The 17,532-nt window shown below is 47.2% G+C and overlaps 1 protein-coding gene across 2 annotated transcripts in view; it reads right to left on the reverse strand.

Moving 5' to 3' along the window:
• LOC108026777 (apoptosis-stimulating of p53 protein 1) overlaps positions 1–17,532 on the reverse strand; it is a 36,695-nt gene that overhangs the window by 1,936 nt on the left and 17,227 nt on the right. Inside the window, exons 2-5 of one of the 2 annotated variants that reach the window (XM_044091714.2) lie at positions 4,419–4,701; positions 3,823–4,090; positions 2,126–2,343; positions 28–2,054 (exon numbers count right to left, since the gene is read on the reverse strand). In XM_044091714.2, the coding sequence (XP_043947649.1) occupies positions 28–2,054; positions 2,126–2,343; positions 3,823–4,090; positions 4,419–4,589 (2,684 nt within the window). In that variant the 5' untranslated portion in view covers positions 4,590–4,701. The remainder of the gene's footprint in view (positions 1–27; positions 2,055–2,125; positions 2,344–3,822; positions 4,091–4,418; positions 4,702–17,532) is intronic. The other variant, XM_044091715.2, reaches the window with a different exon arrangement.

Consider the following 17,532-nt stretch of genomic DNA (forward strand, 5'->3'; position numbering starts at 1 on the left):
GAAGCGCAGAAGGGCCGTGTCACTTACTTGACAATGTCAAAGTGGCCGGCACAGATGGCATTGTGGAGCGCCGTAATCCCCTCATCGTTGGCCGCACTGGGATTGGCCACCTGCATGGCCGTCTTCTTGACCAGCTCCAGCTCCCCCTCCAGACTAGCGTCCAGGAGGAGGGCCAAGGGATCGAAGCTCACCCTTCTCGCCAGCTTGGGTTTCCCGTTGCCCGTTCGCTCCTTGATGTTGCTGGTTGTCGTGGTGGTTGTGGATGTGGTGGCGGATGCCTCCTGCTGACTGGCCAGTGGTGCCACCATGCGATCCGTCTCATCCGCGCTGGATTCACTGCTCGGCGAAGGCTGGGGTGAGGATGTGTCCTGTTGGTTATCCGTCAACTGTCTAACTGGAGTCTCTGATTTTCGCTGATTTTGGAGCAGAACTGGCGGCTTCTGTTGGCCATTGGAGCTGGATTGGCTGGACTTGAGGCGTGGTTGCTCGAAAAGCGGCTGCTTGCGGATGGTCAGTGGCTTAGCCTTGATGGGCAAGTTGTCGTTGATGTTCAGGGATTGCAGGCCAAAGGTGGCCGTCTGACCCGTCTGACCCGTCTGGGTCTTGGCAGCCGGCGCTGATCCTCCTCCTGATCCTACAGATCCCGATGAACTTGCCTCCACTGGCGATGGCTGCTCGGTGGGCGACATCTTGCTGGGCTTGGGCGGCAGGGCGGGTCGGGGATCGGTCATCACCACATTGGGCGCTACGCGATTCACCTTGGGGCTGTAGGTGATCATTTTGGGTATTGAGCTGCCGCTGCTGCTGCCCACCGATGTGGGCGCCACACTGCTTATGGGCTTGCGCGGCGGCACCGCCAGATTGCCCACCTGCACCTGGAGCGGCTTGGAGGCATTGGACACGGCCAGGGCCACCGATTTGCTTATGGCCCCCAAAGGCATGCTGTGCACGGTGAGCTGCTGCTGTGTGTTCCGCTCCGAGAGAGTTTCGCTGGTCACCGAAATCTCGTTCTTCTTGGAATGCTGATGATCCTGGCTCTCCTTCGCTGTGGCCTGCTGGTTGAGTTTGTTGATCAGGGCGGAGGCGGAGCTGCTGCTGCTCGAGGAGATGCTCTTGGGTATTTTGCTGGCATTCGTGGAGGCGGGGGGTGATGTGGCTGCTTGGTTGGCTGCCTCGGCCGCTGCCTGAGCTGCCGCTGCCTGAGCTGCCGCTGCCTGAGCTGCCGCTGCTGCTGCTGCCGCCGCCGCCTCCCGATCTCTCTTCTTGGGACCCACTTCCGCGTAGATGTGCGTGGTGCTGTCCATGGCCTCCGTCTGGGCCTTCTGGCGCAACTCAGCCTCCGTCTTGCCAGCGGGAGCCGCCAGCAGCTTCTTGGCCAACTTCGACTCGTCGCTTTCGCTGCTGGAAGTGGCATTGGCACTGGCCGCCGGTACGGGCACAGATCCCGCAAAGAAACCATTGTTCTGGCCCAGCTTGACGTGCGTTAAGTCCTGGATGAGCTGGTTCTGCTGGTTGGTGTTGGCCGTGGCCGCAGCATGCTTAATCCCGCCACTCAGATAGCTGGCCGTGCTCGTGATGGTGGACTTCTGCGGGGTGTGGATGAAGGGCTCCACGGCCGCCACATTGCCACGAGCTCGTCCAGCGGCAGCGGCGGCGGCGGCAGCTGCCAGTTGATTCACCTGCTTCTGCAGCAATTGCTGCTTGAGGGCGGCAACTCCGCCATGTTTGCTGGCCAGGTGGTTGCCAGGTTGCTGGAAAGTCTGCTGCTGCTGCTGTTGCTGCTGGGCAGTTGCTGCAGCTGCTGCCAGTAATTGGGCAGACTGCACGTGCAATTGTTGCTGCTGCTGTTGCTGCTGCACCGTCGGCTGTTGTTGCTGATGCTGCTGCTGCTGTTGCTGCTGGTGGTGCGTGTTGGCCTGCTTTTTGCGCTGCAGGCGCGTCTGCAGCTCGTAAATGCGCTGGTCCACCGACCGTAGCTCCGCCTGCCGTTGCTGCAGTGCCTCGCGTTGCATGTGCAGCCGTGCATCCTGCTGCAGCGACAACTGATTGCGGTACTGCAACAATAAATAATGAATAAGTAGAAAAGCATTGCCCCAATTAGTGGCTCCTTTGTTCCAGCACTCACCATTAGTTCGCGGCGCAGCTTCTCCAGCTCGCGGGATGCCTGGGGAGGAAGGGCCTGGCCAACTCCATTGCCAGCTGCTGCCAGGATGTTCACCGGACACCGACGGTCACGTCGCAGCTCCTCCAGCTGGCGGGTCAGGGCCTCCACCTTGGCCACGGCCAGGCTGAGCTCCTTCTCCTTTTCGCTGAACAGCGCTCGGATCGAGTCCAAGTCATTGCCTAAGAGGGGGCATACAAAATGTGTTAGAAAAACAAGAATAATCCATAAATATTTCCTAACCCTACCCTTACAAAGTGGATAAGGAAGGGACCCACCATTTACTGCTCCCCCAAACAAAAATGTACCCCTAGTTCGGTTATTATCTAGGCTATAATGTCTAATCTCCTGCGCTTATTACGGCGCCCACCAGTAAATCTTAATTATACCTCGCCTAAAAACAGGCTGAAGCAATCTGTAGTTAAGCACTTGATTCCTGATTAAGGTGGGTGCTCCTCTCTCGAGTGCCCAGCTTAATCAAGAATGCCCTCCCGATCCATTCCCATCCACCACTAACTATTTTATAATCGCTGGCCGCCTGCTGGTCGCCGGTGTTTTCCTTTCGTGGATTTGGGTTGCCTGTTCAAACTAATTACAGCCGCAGCACAGGGCGCCAGCTCATTAACATAATACCCTTGTACGGCAATGTGTGGAAAGTGCGGGCCAACATCTTCTTAGCCATGTTCAGGGGGCGTTGTTCCCGCCCACAGGCAATCATAAAGGACAACAAAGTGGCACACATACATAAATTAAATTCACACACGCGAGGGGCGAGTGGAGGTGGATGAGGACGTGGAAGTGGATGGGTCTGGGACTGGGCGCTTCGGAATGGAGGCAGGCCACCACTCAACACGGTTTTAACACATGTTAATTCACCCAGAGAACCCCTCTTCTCCACTCAGCCAGCGGTGCTTGACTCATTTGGAGAGGGAAACTTAGGAAGGGATACGATATCCCAAGCAGATGCAGTTGGTGCCACTTCGCCACTGCCCCTGAACAAACCCCCTCCTTTCTCCACCCCTGCACTGCCAAAAATTTGCATAATAAATAATAATAAATAGTGTCGTGCCTGCTAAAGGTAATATGAAATACACAACAAGGTGGAAAGTGCTCACTGCTTCATTAAATATTAAACAGTTAAATTAAGTTAAGTTCCGAATAGTATACGAAACAAAAGAATATATTTTTAAACATGGCTATTTACATAAGATTGCCAGATTAAACTGAGTTCGATCCAGAGTAGAGTTCATTTAAGGAAAGAAACATACTAATTAGAACATAACTGATAGTTATATTATAACGTTTTTCTGAGTAACACATATGTGCGACAATTTTCTCAACAAATGTTTAAAGTTATTATTAAATTTTGCAGTGTGAACAGGAAAATGTGAAGATCAATTAGGGAACTTTTCTTCTCCACATATAATATAAGTATAAATGTTCTCCCATGAGCAAAAATAAAAATATATTCAATATAAGGGGTGACTCAGAAATATTGGCCTGCCAAACTTTTCACAAATTGATCTTGACACTGCAATGATATACATTTGTAGCCTACATCCCTCGAAGTTAGATACGGATTTGCAGCACTAACTATCCCTTAAGCCCCCATATGATATACATGAACGTCTCCAAATGTAGCCTTCTCCCAGTGTACTCACTCAGTGTGACGTTGTAGGTCTTCTGCAGGTCCACTTGACCCCGCAGCGCTCGTAGGCGGCGCAGCTTGGACTCCTGGGCCTCCACCCGCTCCCGCAGCCGGCGGAGCCGCTCGCCCTCCGCGCTGGCCACTGCGCTGCGCACCTCCTGCGACTTGAGGAAGCGCAGGCGCTGCTCCTTGGTGGCCAGCAGCTGGTGCTGGCTGTCGATTTGCTGCTGCTGTCTCAATGCCATCGCCCTCAGTTCGGCTGACGTCAGCCTGCTGGGCACCTGCAATGCAAAGATTCGGATTGAGATGTCGGATCGTTAGCGTGATAAGCGGCGGTGTGTGTCTCGCACCCGCATCAGCCCACATAAACCCGAGAGTGAGAAATGAAATTTCACAATTTATAATCCGAGGCGTAACCGAAAAGCCCACCCCACGAGGCGGGAAACTCAAAAGTCAAACTGAAAGTTGTCAACGTTCGTGGTCAGCCATAAATCAAGTTATGCTTAAGCTAATTTCGGCTTTTTGTTGTGCCACAGATTGGATTTGCTCCAAGGATGTGGTGAAGGCAGACTGAGCAGTCTGAGCAGCCTTAGATACCGGGATACTCACATTCAGCTTGGGCTCGGAGGTCACCACCACTCCTCGCGTGGGGCTGACAAAGGCCAGGGAGGCTGTCGATGATGATGACGATGATGAGGATGCCCGGTGGGCGGGCATCAGGGAGGCGGGCGGCATCTTGGGCAGATTGCCGGAGACGGGTCGACACACGCAGGTCAACATTTTCGACGGCCTCTTTTGATTTTTCGCTTCGATTTATCTTTGATTTATTTGAATTTATGTTTCGTTTCGGTTATTATTCAGTGCACTTGGAGAAACCAGCGCGGTTTGGGTTCTGCATCACAGGATTATAGTTACAGTTCAGAAAAAACAGAGAACATCGTTTTATTTAGAAGGAATTCCATTTTCGATCTGTTAGTTAGCCGGTGTTTATAACACTTAATATTTTTCGAAGTGAATTTATCACTTAAATCTTAAATTGCCCCCAAAAGTTCTTAATGAAAATTTCTAAAAAAGGTTATGGCCTTGGAGGTTTTTACTATCTGAATAGATTTATTGTAAGTTCGAAATCTAGCCTTGTAAAATTACCTAAACACCTCTCAAATTCCCTTCCAGTTAAACGTATAGTTCGAAAATGGGAGCTTGGGCAAAAAGGGCTATATTCAGTAATCTCGCAGTGTGGGGTTTTTGTAAAAGTGTTTTTCAATTTAAAAACTTTGGGATCCAAGTTAACATTCCACCCTTTTTCTGAGTGCACCCCCCACTTCAGTGTTGCAATTCCATTCACTGGCTGCGATAGTGCCCTTGACTGCAGCAGCAAAGCGGGGACAGAAGCACCAAATTTGTGTGATATTTTTTATTGTTCAAGAAAATGTATAGCGCCGGAGAGTTTGGCGGACCGTGGAGCCCCCGATTTCCGGATCCCGCAGTGGAAACAGTGGAGAACAGCGGGTGCCAGTGGCAGTGCCAGCTGGCGCCAGTGCCGCTGCCTTGTACTCGTTAATGGATTTTCAATTCAGTGCCTGATTGAAAGCACACTTTGTGTGGCTGAGGGTGTGAATGGGGGTGCCCCAGCTCGTGGGTGTTGGTGGGAAGTGCACGAAAGTATGCAACCATGTGGTTGTTCTGAAGTGCGTGGGGGTGTCAAGGGGCGGGTGGGTGTATTTGGTTGTGGGGTGTTTACCAAACGCCTACGGGTTGTCATTGGCAACGGGCAGTGCCCCAAACAGTCGGGACAATAAAAGCGCTCCACGGTCTCCGAGCTCCGACTGCTGAAACAACAAGCCGCAGTTAAAGTCATAGTTGCGTGTACATAATCGCCGCCACTTGCAATTACACAAAGGATACGGAAGGGGAGGGGTCAAGAGCGGTTCACGCCGGCCCGGTCCCGGCACGGAAAAATATGGAAAAACCGGATAGGAGCAGATCTAGCCCTAACAGAGTCACTGTCGAGCGGAAAACACGTACATATCCACTCGACGGCTAAAGACCGACAGCAAACAATAAAATGCCGTCATGAGGATTGGCCATGGACACGTCCCAGTCGGTTATCGAGTATCGTGTCTACTTCACGCCGACACTGGGGATAAACATGCCGGGCATAGTCAAGAATATCATTGAGTTCAAAAGTTACACGTCATGGAACACTCATATCATTACAATCAGAAAGTCCAATCTTGATTGTAAACCACTCTATTAATAGATTGAAATTAAAAAATATTTAATTTAAAACATTTGATCTTAACAGGATACTACATATAGATCACACAAAACTCCTTAAATAAATAGAAAAAAAAAACATATCCTTATTTTACCGTATGGGTCTTTAGAAAAGCTTGTTTTAACTGGCAAAATGTACATCAAGGGACCAAGGCTTAAGTAACTATGGAATCATTTAGGGGAACACAATAGACTTTACTATGTTTAAAGTACCATATGTAACAAATATTTCCAACATTTTTCTCACTGCTCTTGCAACTCAGCCGTCCATTGACTAGCACTCGTTCCCAGGGTGCTTTTTGCTTTTGGCCTCGCCAAGTACAATTGGCTCGGTCACCACCATCAAGTCCAGGGACCGATTGATGATGGCGATGACGATGAGGATGCCGAGGATGATGGAGGCTGCAATGGATTGCCTTGGCAAGAGCTGCTTCAATGTTTAACCCCACAAGATGATCAGGCAGGGCAGAAGACAGACTGCAATGAATCCCCCTTCCCCGCACCCAATTTATTGCCCCTTTCTGGGTCACCTTTCACTGGTGTATGTTGCAAATAAAAAATAAGAGACGCATTACGGCGAAATGATACAAAAAAGCATACATATGTCCTGGGACAGCGCGTTTCACGGCTATAAATCACATGTAAAACACCCTCCGTAAAGAGAGCCATCAAATGTCCGGCAGTCAACTTCCCTGCCAACGCTGATCTTTGAGGAAAACCATTTGCAGCTGTCATAAAGTTGCCCATAAGCGGTTTGTCAAACTCCCCAACTTGGCAACTATTTAAAGACCAAGTTCCTCTATCTCTGGGCCATAGTTTTAACGAACTTGCCGGCAGCGTAATGAATTAATCCACTTCCCACCGATGCCATCTGCGCAAATATTTGCTCAAAAAAGCAAACTTTGCCGCACCAACAGCGCGGAGAAAGCGAAGCTCAAAACTTGTCGAATGCATTGAGACCGCAGAAACCAAAAAACCAGAGGCACACGGCCCGGGCGATGAATGTATCCTGTAAATTCAATGTGGCGGCTGCCAGCCAGCCAGCAGCCATCCAGCATTTTCGAGGAATATTTTCCAATTAACAAAGTTTGTCATAATAACTCGCTCGCTGGCAGGAATCTCCAGCATGTAACGAGCAATGTGCTCGGCGTTATACCCCCCACATTCCGCCCCTCTATATTTACATTTTTGCAGCCATTTATGGCGCTGACGAAGCTAAGCAGGGGGAACAGGGAGCAAGGAGCAGCGGGAGCAGGAGCAGCCGAGAAACCGGCAGTGAAGGACACTCTACCCAGTCCCAAGAATTTCCGGCATTTTCGCTGGCGCAGCGCAAAAAGTCACCCACTGAGAACAAAATAGAGCAATATCAGTTTCAAACTAGCAACCATTCCTTCGTTATCCCCCGGTAATAGCTGAAATCAGATCAGTTTGTTTAGGATTTTAGAAAATCTCTATTAATTTAAATTCCGGAGAAAGAATGAAGGTTAAGCTCACTGCAAGGTATCATGTATCCCTATGAACTATGTTGTGAAAATAAATAGAAAATTCGATTATATAAGAGGGTATTACCTTTAAAGGTAAAGCTTTAATATATCCCTGAAGTATATTTTATAATAATGAAATAATAATTGTATACTTTATTTTTTTTGTAAGTCTATCCTTTTAAAAACATTTCAGCATTGTAACAAATACAATAATATTTTATTTAAGTACAGATTTTGTTGCATACTATGTTATTAAAATTGAATAGATAAAACCGATTTTATTTGAGAGTATTCTGTGCAATCCCTGCAAAATATTTAACTATTCAACTTTTTAACCCTTTTAAGAGATCACAGAGTTTTCGGAATGTAATGAATTAATTTCAATTTAAGTTTCACATTCTTGTTGGGAACTTTTTTATGTATTAAAAATAAATTTATTTAATTCACTAATTATAACAAAGCTGTCGTTTACTTCTTTCAGTGCACCACTAGGGAGGCAAAAACGCAACTATTTATGTTGCACAGCGACGAAGTACCCCTTTACATTTCAGAGCTCCAGAGTGGGTTATCGGGGGCATGGGACGTTGGCGAGGGAGAGGGCGGGGAGCGTGGCAGGAGCCAACCAATATAATTGTACATTGAAAGATGTCGGGGAAAAAGTCGCGACGTCGTTGGCATTGTATAAATGTTGTTGCCTCTGGTGTTGCCACTTCTACTGCCACTGTAGCCGCCTTTTGTTGGTGTCGGAGCAACAAGCATTTTATTGATTTTAGCCCGTTTTCAGTGGGAGTTTCGGGGCAGAAACAGGACATCGCGTGCGCTTACGTTTATTGCTAATTTTTCCCCTTTTGTTCTACTTTCTTTTGCCTCCTGTCGTGACCCGCCTTCCTTTCTTCCGTCCGCCGTTCGCCACGACATTTGCCGGACAGTGTCCTTGCTGCACATTTCCAAATCGATTACAAACAGGATATGCACTGCGGAAGCGTGTTTGATGGAAGTGCCAGCCGCAGCAAAACGATTAGAGGGAAAACGGCCCTCAGAACCCATGGAGAACCCCGGAGATGCCCGCATGCCGAAGCCCACCGGACGCACACTCATCCAGCTGTGATCCCGTCACGGATTGGGATTGGCATTGGGATTGGATTGGCCGCCATCGCCTTTGCGGCCATTTTGTATTTTAATTAATTCCAGCCACTGGCGACGAGCGAAAGTTTTGCCTATGCGATAGAATGTCCGCAACTTTGGCAATTTGTGTGCAACGAGGGGGCACGAATGGGCCCGCTGACGAAAACGAGGCAAGGACACCTGCAATCCACGTCCCCAGCCCCGACCTCATCCTCACATATAAATATATTCATTTACCAGCAACGTATACAGAGAGCCAGGGATGCGAGCGAGCAATTCGCAGACCAAAATCCATTATTAAGTTAAGATATTTTATATTAAAAGCATGTTAAGTTGAAACAAAATCTGAAAATATTTAAAATTCCTTTTGGACCACTGAAACCAAGTCAATTTGCCATTGTGACAGCTTTTCAGACATGATAGAAACATTCATTGCCAGAGGATCAGTGCAGAAAAATAATCATTTTAACCGCAAAACCAAAGCAAAGCCGCAATTCGATTGTCAACTAAATGTCGGTGGGAATTCATTTGCGACATTTGTGCATCCCTGATAAAAACATATGCCTTGTCGTCGGACCGCACACATATGGTAAATGCGACAAGGATCCTTCGCCTTTGGGTGGCCGAAATCAAGCTCCACTTTCGTGTTAGTTACTGGAGCAGACATTAGTGGCACTCTCCAGCGCCTCCTGCTCCTCCGCGGTCCATGGCAAACGGTTTGTTCCAAGTGGTTTCAGTTGCGAGTGGCTTTTGCCTCGGCAAAAAGTTTTGCACACTCGTGTCAAGGAACGCGGGGGTGCCAGGGCGGGGCTGGCCAGGATGGGCCAGGATGGGCCAGGATGGGCCAGGATTCGGGGGCTACAAAAACTCTGCTAAGGGGCTTAAGTCGTCGCTCACGCGAATCTCACGTCCCTCATCTCAGTCCTCACTTCTCACTTCCCATTCCCCACTCCGGAGGAGGTATTTTGACGTACTGCTGATGTCCGGCGGACTGCGGACTGCTGCGGTTGCGGTTCAGTACGGTTTGGTTCGGTTTGGCTTGGTCTTTTTCTCCCTTTTGGGGGACCCTTAACTTGGTAAACGACCATCATACACCGTTTGGAGCAACGCCCGTCCACAGACCGTCCACACGCGTTGTAATTCCACTGACCCTCATTCGGCGAAGAAGAGAGTCCCAGTTCGAGTCCAAGTCCGTGTCGGCTTTTTCCGCTTTTTTTGTTGTTTTTTTGTTTCGTGCCAAATGCTTAACACTCAACAAAGTTGAGAGTTGGAGCAATTTTCCGCAAGAGTAATTAAAGCAACGGGCTGGCTGCCAAGGGGGGTTGTTTTTTCGGGCGGGGGTGGTGAAGGTGGGTGGTGCCAGGCGCCTGTGGGTCAATTTACACGTGAGCAGCCTCTGACCTGTTTCAAATGAGTGGAAAGGGGGAAATTCTCCAAATGAAATGCGAGTGCGTTCAAGGTCACCGAAATGTGCGCGAAACGAATGTGAATCCAGTGTAAATACCAGAAAAATATGCTTTCTGAGTGGTTACATTTAATAAGAGGCTTTAAGGTTATTGCTTAACCAGGCAAAGATCCCTTGTTAGTAAATATAATTTTGCAAATTACCAAAAACTATTTTAAAGCAGGTAAAGAGTTTTATTATTAATTATAATAGTAGTTCAATGTTTATAAATATTTAATTGTATGCAATTTTTAATGTCACGTTTGGCCAAGTGAAAACCCCTTGGTTATCATTTGTTTTGCAAATTGAAATGCCCTTGTATACTATACATCTAGAAATCACGTAGCTCAACATACACAACATTAAAACGAATTGTGGTTTTACGGGAGTGCAAAGTATGGATTACAATTGACTTATTGCAGCAGTAGTTAGTTCACAACATAATAGTTACCCAGGAAGGTTACCAAAAATCCAAATAAATAAGTTTCATCAGGGCCGAATTGAATAATTGCAGCTTAGGCTGCTCCTTCACAAAACCACTGCAGTGTGTTGGGCCCTGGGAATCCCCTTTGCCAAAGGACTTCCCAGGAAATCCAATAAAGTACTTTGCCATGAACCAATTCGAACACGAATCCCCTCGCTCGCCTGCACTCATTCGAAGGGTGTTGCATACTTGTGAGGGGCCACAAATTGAGAACTTCCATATTGGATGCGAGGCGAAAGGCAGGGAATTACTTTCTGCTGTCAATCGATGGAGTTTGGCCCATTGAACCCAATGAAATATTCAGTCCCATTCAATCGCAATCAGCTCTTAACTGGGTATAAAAAAGGCTTAGCAGCGAAACCTCAAAACCTAATATATACCGACGGCCCATTGGCATTGCGAATAATTTGCGTTAATTAAGTGACTGTCAGAGCGTCGCAGGAAAAAAGGAGGGCAATAAAAGGACGAGGGCGGTTCAATGGCAGTGCACTCGTTATCGACTGTTTGGCAACTTAATTGCGTTTGCTTTTGTAAATTTAATTTTAATTTAACGCTTTATTGAATTGCGTGGCTGCTGCCACTCACTCAGCCTCGCCTCATCCCATGTGCCATTACTGATGACAACGTAAAAAATCATAAAAACAATAATAAAGCAGAATAAATAAGAGCCAAATTGAAGCATAAAATCTACACGCCTCCCTCGCAGAGCAATTGATTTAACACAGTCATAAAATATATAAACAGTGTAAAATAAAAGAATAAATAAATAAAGCGGGATGGCCGAGTGCCCCTTGGGGGCTGGGTGGGCGCATTAACAATTTACGCTCGTTTTTTAAGCGCAGATTATGCAAGCCAACTGGTCAGCTCGCCGCCGAGGCCCATGGTAAATTGTGGCCATAATTCAGGGAATTAAATTTAAATTTGCCGGCTAACAAGCAGCCCCCCTGTCGATCCTCGACCCCAATTGCCCCGGCAAATAATAGTTCAATTTCTCACGGAATTCATTATTCAGGACTCGGCACTGGACATAGTTGGCTCCTCCTTCGTCCTTATTTACCATTCTGCAGACCTATTAGCCTGCATACTTGAGTCCTCGAGCCGGAGTCCCTGGCAGCGGCTGCCATTGAAATGACTTTTAAAACTTTTTACAGTTGTAATTATTATAAATAAATGAAGCGCAATTTGGTGGGTTCCCAGGACCCTCCCTACCGCCCATCCCCCTCCGATTCTACCAGGTTTATTTCCGAGCTGTTCCGATGTCCTTGTTCGCCGACGAGTGTGTGTGCGTATCTGTGTGGTTCCGTTTGTGTCTGTTTATTATTAACTCGAATGACGACCCAAAAATTTGCTCATTTCCAGAGCTGTCAGTGGGGGGGCCTCGTAGACTAGAAAGGAGGGCCAGAGACGGACAGCCAGTCGGAAGGCCAGATGGAGAAAGGAGTGGCCTAGTCCTGGCACCGACACTCCACTGCAAATTGGCCGGCAGAGCAGACATGTGCAGATGTCCTGCGACAGATTCACAGGCAATTATTCAGATGGGCTTCGGAACCAATTTGCTGGCCGCTCGATAATGACATTAATTTCCCCGACCGTAATAATATGTTATGATATTTTTGCTTTTATGCCCCATATTTATGGCCCAAAGGCGGCTGTCCGCCGAGCGTTATGAGCAAAACAGATTTTCCACTTTGCATAAATTAAGCAGAATTTAATGGTTGACTTGTTTAAATGGCTTCCTCCGGCCGACCCGCCGACACTGTTTGGTTAATGAAATCGAAAAGTTTAGATTCGCAATCTCTCTGGTGCATTGCTTTGATGACTTTTCATTAAATTACGCTTTCCGCATTCCATTTCCCTGACTTGCGAGTGAGCAGAGACTGAGCGCTAACAAAGTTATAAAGCAGAATTTTCTATTTTCCATTTTCCATTTTCCATTTGTCGTTTCCTCTGCAAATCTGCCACTCCACCAGTGCAGCTTCAGTGACAACAAGAATGTATAGCCACCCATCAAGGGAATCCTCCAGTTGGAACGAACCGAAAACCGAAAGCCAAAAGCCGAAAATTGTCCAAATTGCATTCCCTGACCTTGACTTGGCCAGAATGGCTTTCACTTAGCGCCCTGGGAATGTTAATTACTTGGCCATAAAACGACTAGCAATCTCGATCCGTGTCACAATCAAACTATTTATGCAATGTGCGTGCGGCATCCACAAGAACAATGTTGTTCTAACCGATTTCATTCGACCAACAATTGAGCCACATTCAATCGCAAAGCAAACAGCTGGCGGGCATATCATGGGATTGTGGTCTGGGATTGGGGACGGTTGCCTTGGAAAAACCAGTGATGAGCAGGGAATACTGTTTTTGTGGGGCTGAGATGCATGGCTGGTAGATACATTTTTCATTTTCTTAAAAAATATATTTATACAATTAATTAAAGGATATTTTTGGATAACATTTATAAAAGCCAAATTATAAATCCACTACAATATCTGCATACTATTTATTAGAATAGTATATTTAAAAATACCTGTTAGTATAGGCTCGTTTATATTGAGAACCTATAATATACCTAAATTTAGTATGCAAACCAAAGAACAATACACTTTACAACTGCTGGGTAGACGGACTCTGGCCAAACAACTGGTAGCAAAACATTTATTGTAATTCGAAATCAATCAATAGGGCCTATAAAAAATTGAATGGGAAGTCGAGGAGATGAGCCAAATGCCCGCATACCCGCATCTGCGAGCAAACAGTTTGCGCCCTGCCCTCGACTGTTTAATACTTATTTAATCAAGTTAATGTAGTTAAATCAGCTTAAGCAAATATTCCCAGCAGCCGCTGTCGAGCACAATGGCCACGAACCATGGCCTCGACCAGATAAACCGTTGATTCCGGCCTTGGCCGGGAGGAGGGCGGCCTTCCACCCTCCCACTCACAAACTAATACAGATAAAAGGGCATTCATTACAAAAGACCAAAGCGGCAAAGTTTTTCATCGACGGCGATGTCAGATTTGCGACATCAGCGCAAGGATCTGAGCGGTGCACTGCGAGAAAACTGGTTAATTAGTAGGTAATTTTCAAGAAAACTAGGAAAGATGTCTGTAGTAGGGTAAATTTCGATATAAAGGGATGTGTTTTTAGTCGCAGAACAATGGTTTCAGATCAATCTCGTGTTTCATTGCTAAATAATAATATTTTTATCATTAGTAATGAGAAATATTATGTTAAATAAACAATGCAGTTACCAATTTCGCATTTTTAATATTTTATTTATTTAATGCGCCCTGTAACTGTATATAGAATACATACTACGTAAAAGACAAAGTCTTTTTCTCAATTATACAGAATTCTTTAAATAGAGTATTTTTTAATCTAATAAATAAACGGTTCTTATTCTTAGAATCCCTAGTCCTCGATATTTTTCTGTGTGTAAAATAAGAGACAAAGGAAGGAGCTACCCAAGTGGAGGCAGAATAGACCTGGGGACCACGGCCAATGGCCACCGAGTGACCACACAGCCTGGAGTCATTAATATTAAGTAATCGTGAAGGATGCTCTCTGGTGTATAATACGTCCTCCCTCTGCTTTCCGCCAACCTTCCCACTTTCCTTGGCTTTTGGCCGCCCCCACGAGCAACCTGTGCCCGGAAGTTCGTGAACCCGCTCATTGACCATGAGTTAACCATGAGTGTTGACTGTGGTCGTAAATTCACCGCCGACCCACACACACAAGCAGTTATGAAGGGCCATGGGGACAAGGGGGCGTGGCTAGGCCTACTGCCGCCCACTTTCAATGTCCCACAATGGACAGATTAGTGAAGTGCCAAGAGCAAATGGACTTGGTCACCAGGAGCAGGAAAAGAAGCAGGAGAAAAGCAGGAGCCGCCTTACGACGGCACAATGGGGAAATTGTCCGAACGGAAGCCAAATGGGGCTAAATCGAAATCTGGTGGTCAGCAAAGTGATTTCGTGAGTGGTAAATCCAAAAATACATTCAACAATTGATGGGGGATTTTAATTGTGCAACAGCAATTAATTGAACCTGATTCAATTACTTCCTATTTCTCTGTGAAGCGTTTAATACTGCAAATGCACGTTTAACATATAGCACAGAACTTCTAATGTTCAAAAGAAGAGTTAATTAAGCCCGACAGAGTCGTTAAATTGATATCACCCAATTGATGCTTAATTGCTGCAGAAAAAGGAGCTACCAAGTGACTCCAACTTTGCACCTTTGATTAGGTCCACTTCAGCTTGTGCTTTCTTTTTTTCCAGCCAGGTAATCTAAAAGTTTTCCATCTTTGAGCCTTACGACCCTTCTGGGAAATTTAGCCCCACCTGATGGGCTCTCCTTATAAGGGGAAGGCAAACAAAAAATGGGTTGAATTTATGAGCTTAAGATAATGTGTTGTCCGAAAAGGAGCATCCGCAGGGAGGCCGACGCATGTGGAGGAGCCAAAATTCAAATTAAATCAGCTTGGACCTGACCAAAATGGGGTCCGCATTCCTTGAAGCTTTAATTGCACATTAAGCTTAATTAACAAATTCATGGGGGCGACGTGGTCTCCAATGGCCTTGGCCATCCGATGGCCCCCGTGATGATGTGATGTCTGCCAGTTAGAGGTGCTGGTGCTGGTGCCGCTTGCTAATGAAAATAGTTTTTACACATTTGATTAAAATGTTGCAACCCCAAGTTGTCCTCCTCTTCATTTCTAAACTCTCGCCCTTTCAACGCCCTGCAATTGTGGCTGTGGAAATTGAGTTTGCGGCGGCTTTGTGTAAATTGTAGCCGGACACTTGGACACGCTTAGCAAATTAAAATGCCACAGAAGTGGCCGGCGAGCAGGGAGCATGAAGCGGGGAGCGGTGTGCAGGGGGTCTAGGGCATCTTCATTAAAATTTTGCGCCAAGCCGAGGGCGTCTTTTCAATGCCTCCCCCTTTTAAATAAGATTAAGCAAAAAACAGCATAAATCCCGGGTTGCAGCAGCAGCAGTTGGCAGCAGCAATCCTGGCCAACAAAAGCCGCCTGCCCTTGGCCCCCTGTGTGCAAATGCGAGAGTGAATGCGAGTGCGAGTGCGGGCCGAGGACCAAAAAATCAAGGGGATGGTGGCCAACGGGGCGTATGAGCGTTAAATAAGTGTGTGCAAAGTATCTGCGGCCAGGTTGCGCTCATTAAGCGAATTCAGGACAGGCTGAGGGGCAAGCCTTCCCCAGGCTGCTGGCTCATATTTCCCAGTCACCTTTATCTAATACTAATACTAGGCGACGGGGCGGCGTCATGGATGCACTTGAGCAAAATGAAGGCAACAAATCCGCACACAAATTGCACTGGCAGCTGGGAGTGGAGAAATAAACGGGAGCGGGCCGCTGTCATGCGACATTATTGATTTAAATGCCATAAACACCCAGAAGTAGAACAGCGAAGCTCGGCAAGTGGCACATCCGAAAGATACTTTGAATGTTTTTCAAGATAGCAGGCAGGCGGAAGCCAAAAGCCAAGAAAAACAAACATGCTCCGAACCTGTAAAGGTGGCTGGCTGCCTCAGTGTGTGTGCTGGCCCACATTAATGTGTGCTGGATGTGTAATATGCCGCCCACGTAGACAACTATTAACCAAAGGAGACACACAGGCAGACGGACGGACGCACTAAAGCATACATTTGGGCGCTGATGGCCGGATGTGTGAGGTTGCTTTGGTGTGGCACGGTGACATTTGGAGCTGGGAGATGGAACCGAAAAGCTACCCGGCCTGCGAAAAGAAATTTGTAACAGATGCGGGCCAGCTCACAATTGACTTCACAGCGCCCGCGAGTAATTGGACAAAGCAGCCGGCTGCTTCTGATATTTTCCGTTTTTTTTCGGCTTTGTCGCCCCCACAGAAATCGAAAAACGCGCGGAACGCCCGCCCCTTTCTGGGTCGTAATTGCGGGCCCAGATAAGCGCTTTATTACCGATTCACTGGCTTTTATCGCATTTTAATAACTCACGAAAAATGCGCCAAACGACGGGCCGCGATTCCCCACAACAAAGTGCTTACGTTTCGTTACGTTATTGCGGACGAACCGAACCGGAAATGACGTAAGCGGCGGAGGGCAATACCGCGTTAGCTCGCAACTTTCGCGACTGCCAGCCAAAGCACAACTGACTGATGGTCCGCTGGAGGAACTGAACTGAGCGCTACGACATCTGCCGCTGGTTTGAATTCGAAACCGAAGTTCGTCGGCAAAGCGGCAAAAGAAAAGCCGAGCCGAAAGCTGGAAAAGTCCGAGGAGGACAAGCCGATCGGGAAATGGCCGAAGCACTGCAGCTGAGTGGGTGGCGGGTTGGGTGACTCGGTGGGCGGCTGGTTGGGTGGCCTTGCTCAGTTGCATTGCCAAATTGCCGAAGATGCCACACGGAAGTGCGTGCGTTGCTGCAGTATCCCAACGCTGCGTTATTATCCCAATGAAAGACTAAGGATTAAATTCGCATATGAGCATTTGGCATGCAGGCGTGGGTTTCTCTGGCTGATTATTATGCTGATAAAATGGCTTAATAATGCCGAAACGCTAGGCGTATACATCATGTATTCCATTCAGATATTGGATAGTTTTTAATATAAATAAAATACTTCAAGGTAGCCGTTCTTTGAGGCAATTAGCAAATATGTATAGAACTTCAGTACTCATATTTAGGAGATAATTAAGCCTCTGCATTGCGGACTTTATGTTTATTAGATATTTGGAAATGTGAAACTCAAAAGACGAGCAAAACAAACAATTTATTAATCCCTGATTTGTGTTATTTGCGCCCTGACTTCTGGCCTATCTGTGCCGTATGCTAGGGCCCCCACTGTATCTGGCCTGGGCCGTCATTCCGTTGCGCAAATTAGCCGTCACCCCCTCCACCCTCCGGCGGGTTA

The sequence above is a fragment of the Drosophila biarmipes genome, chromosome 2R (genome assembly GCF_025231255.1).
Source record: "Drosophila biarmipes strain raj3 chromosome 2R, RU_DBia_V1.1, whole genome shotgun sequence".
NCBI lineage: Eukaryota > Metazoa > Arthropoda > Insecta > Diptera > Drosophilidae > Drosophila > Drosophila biarmipes.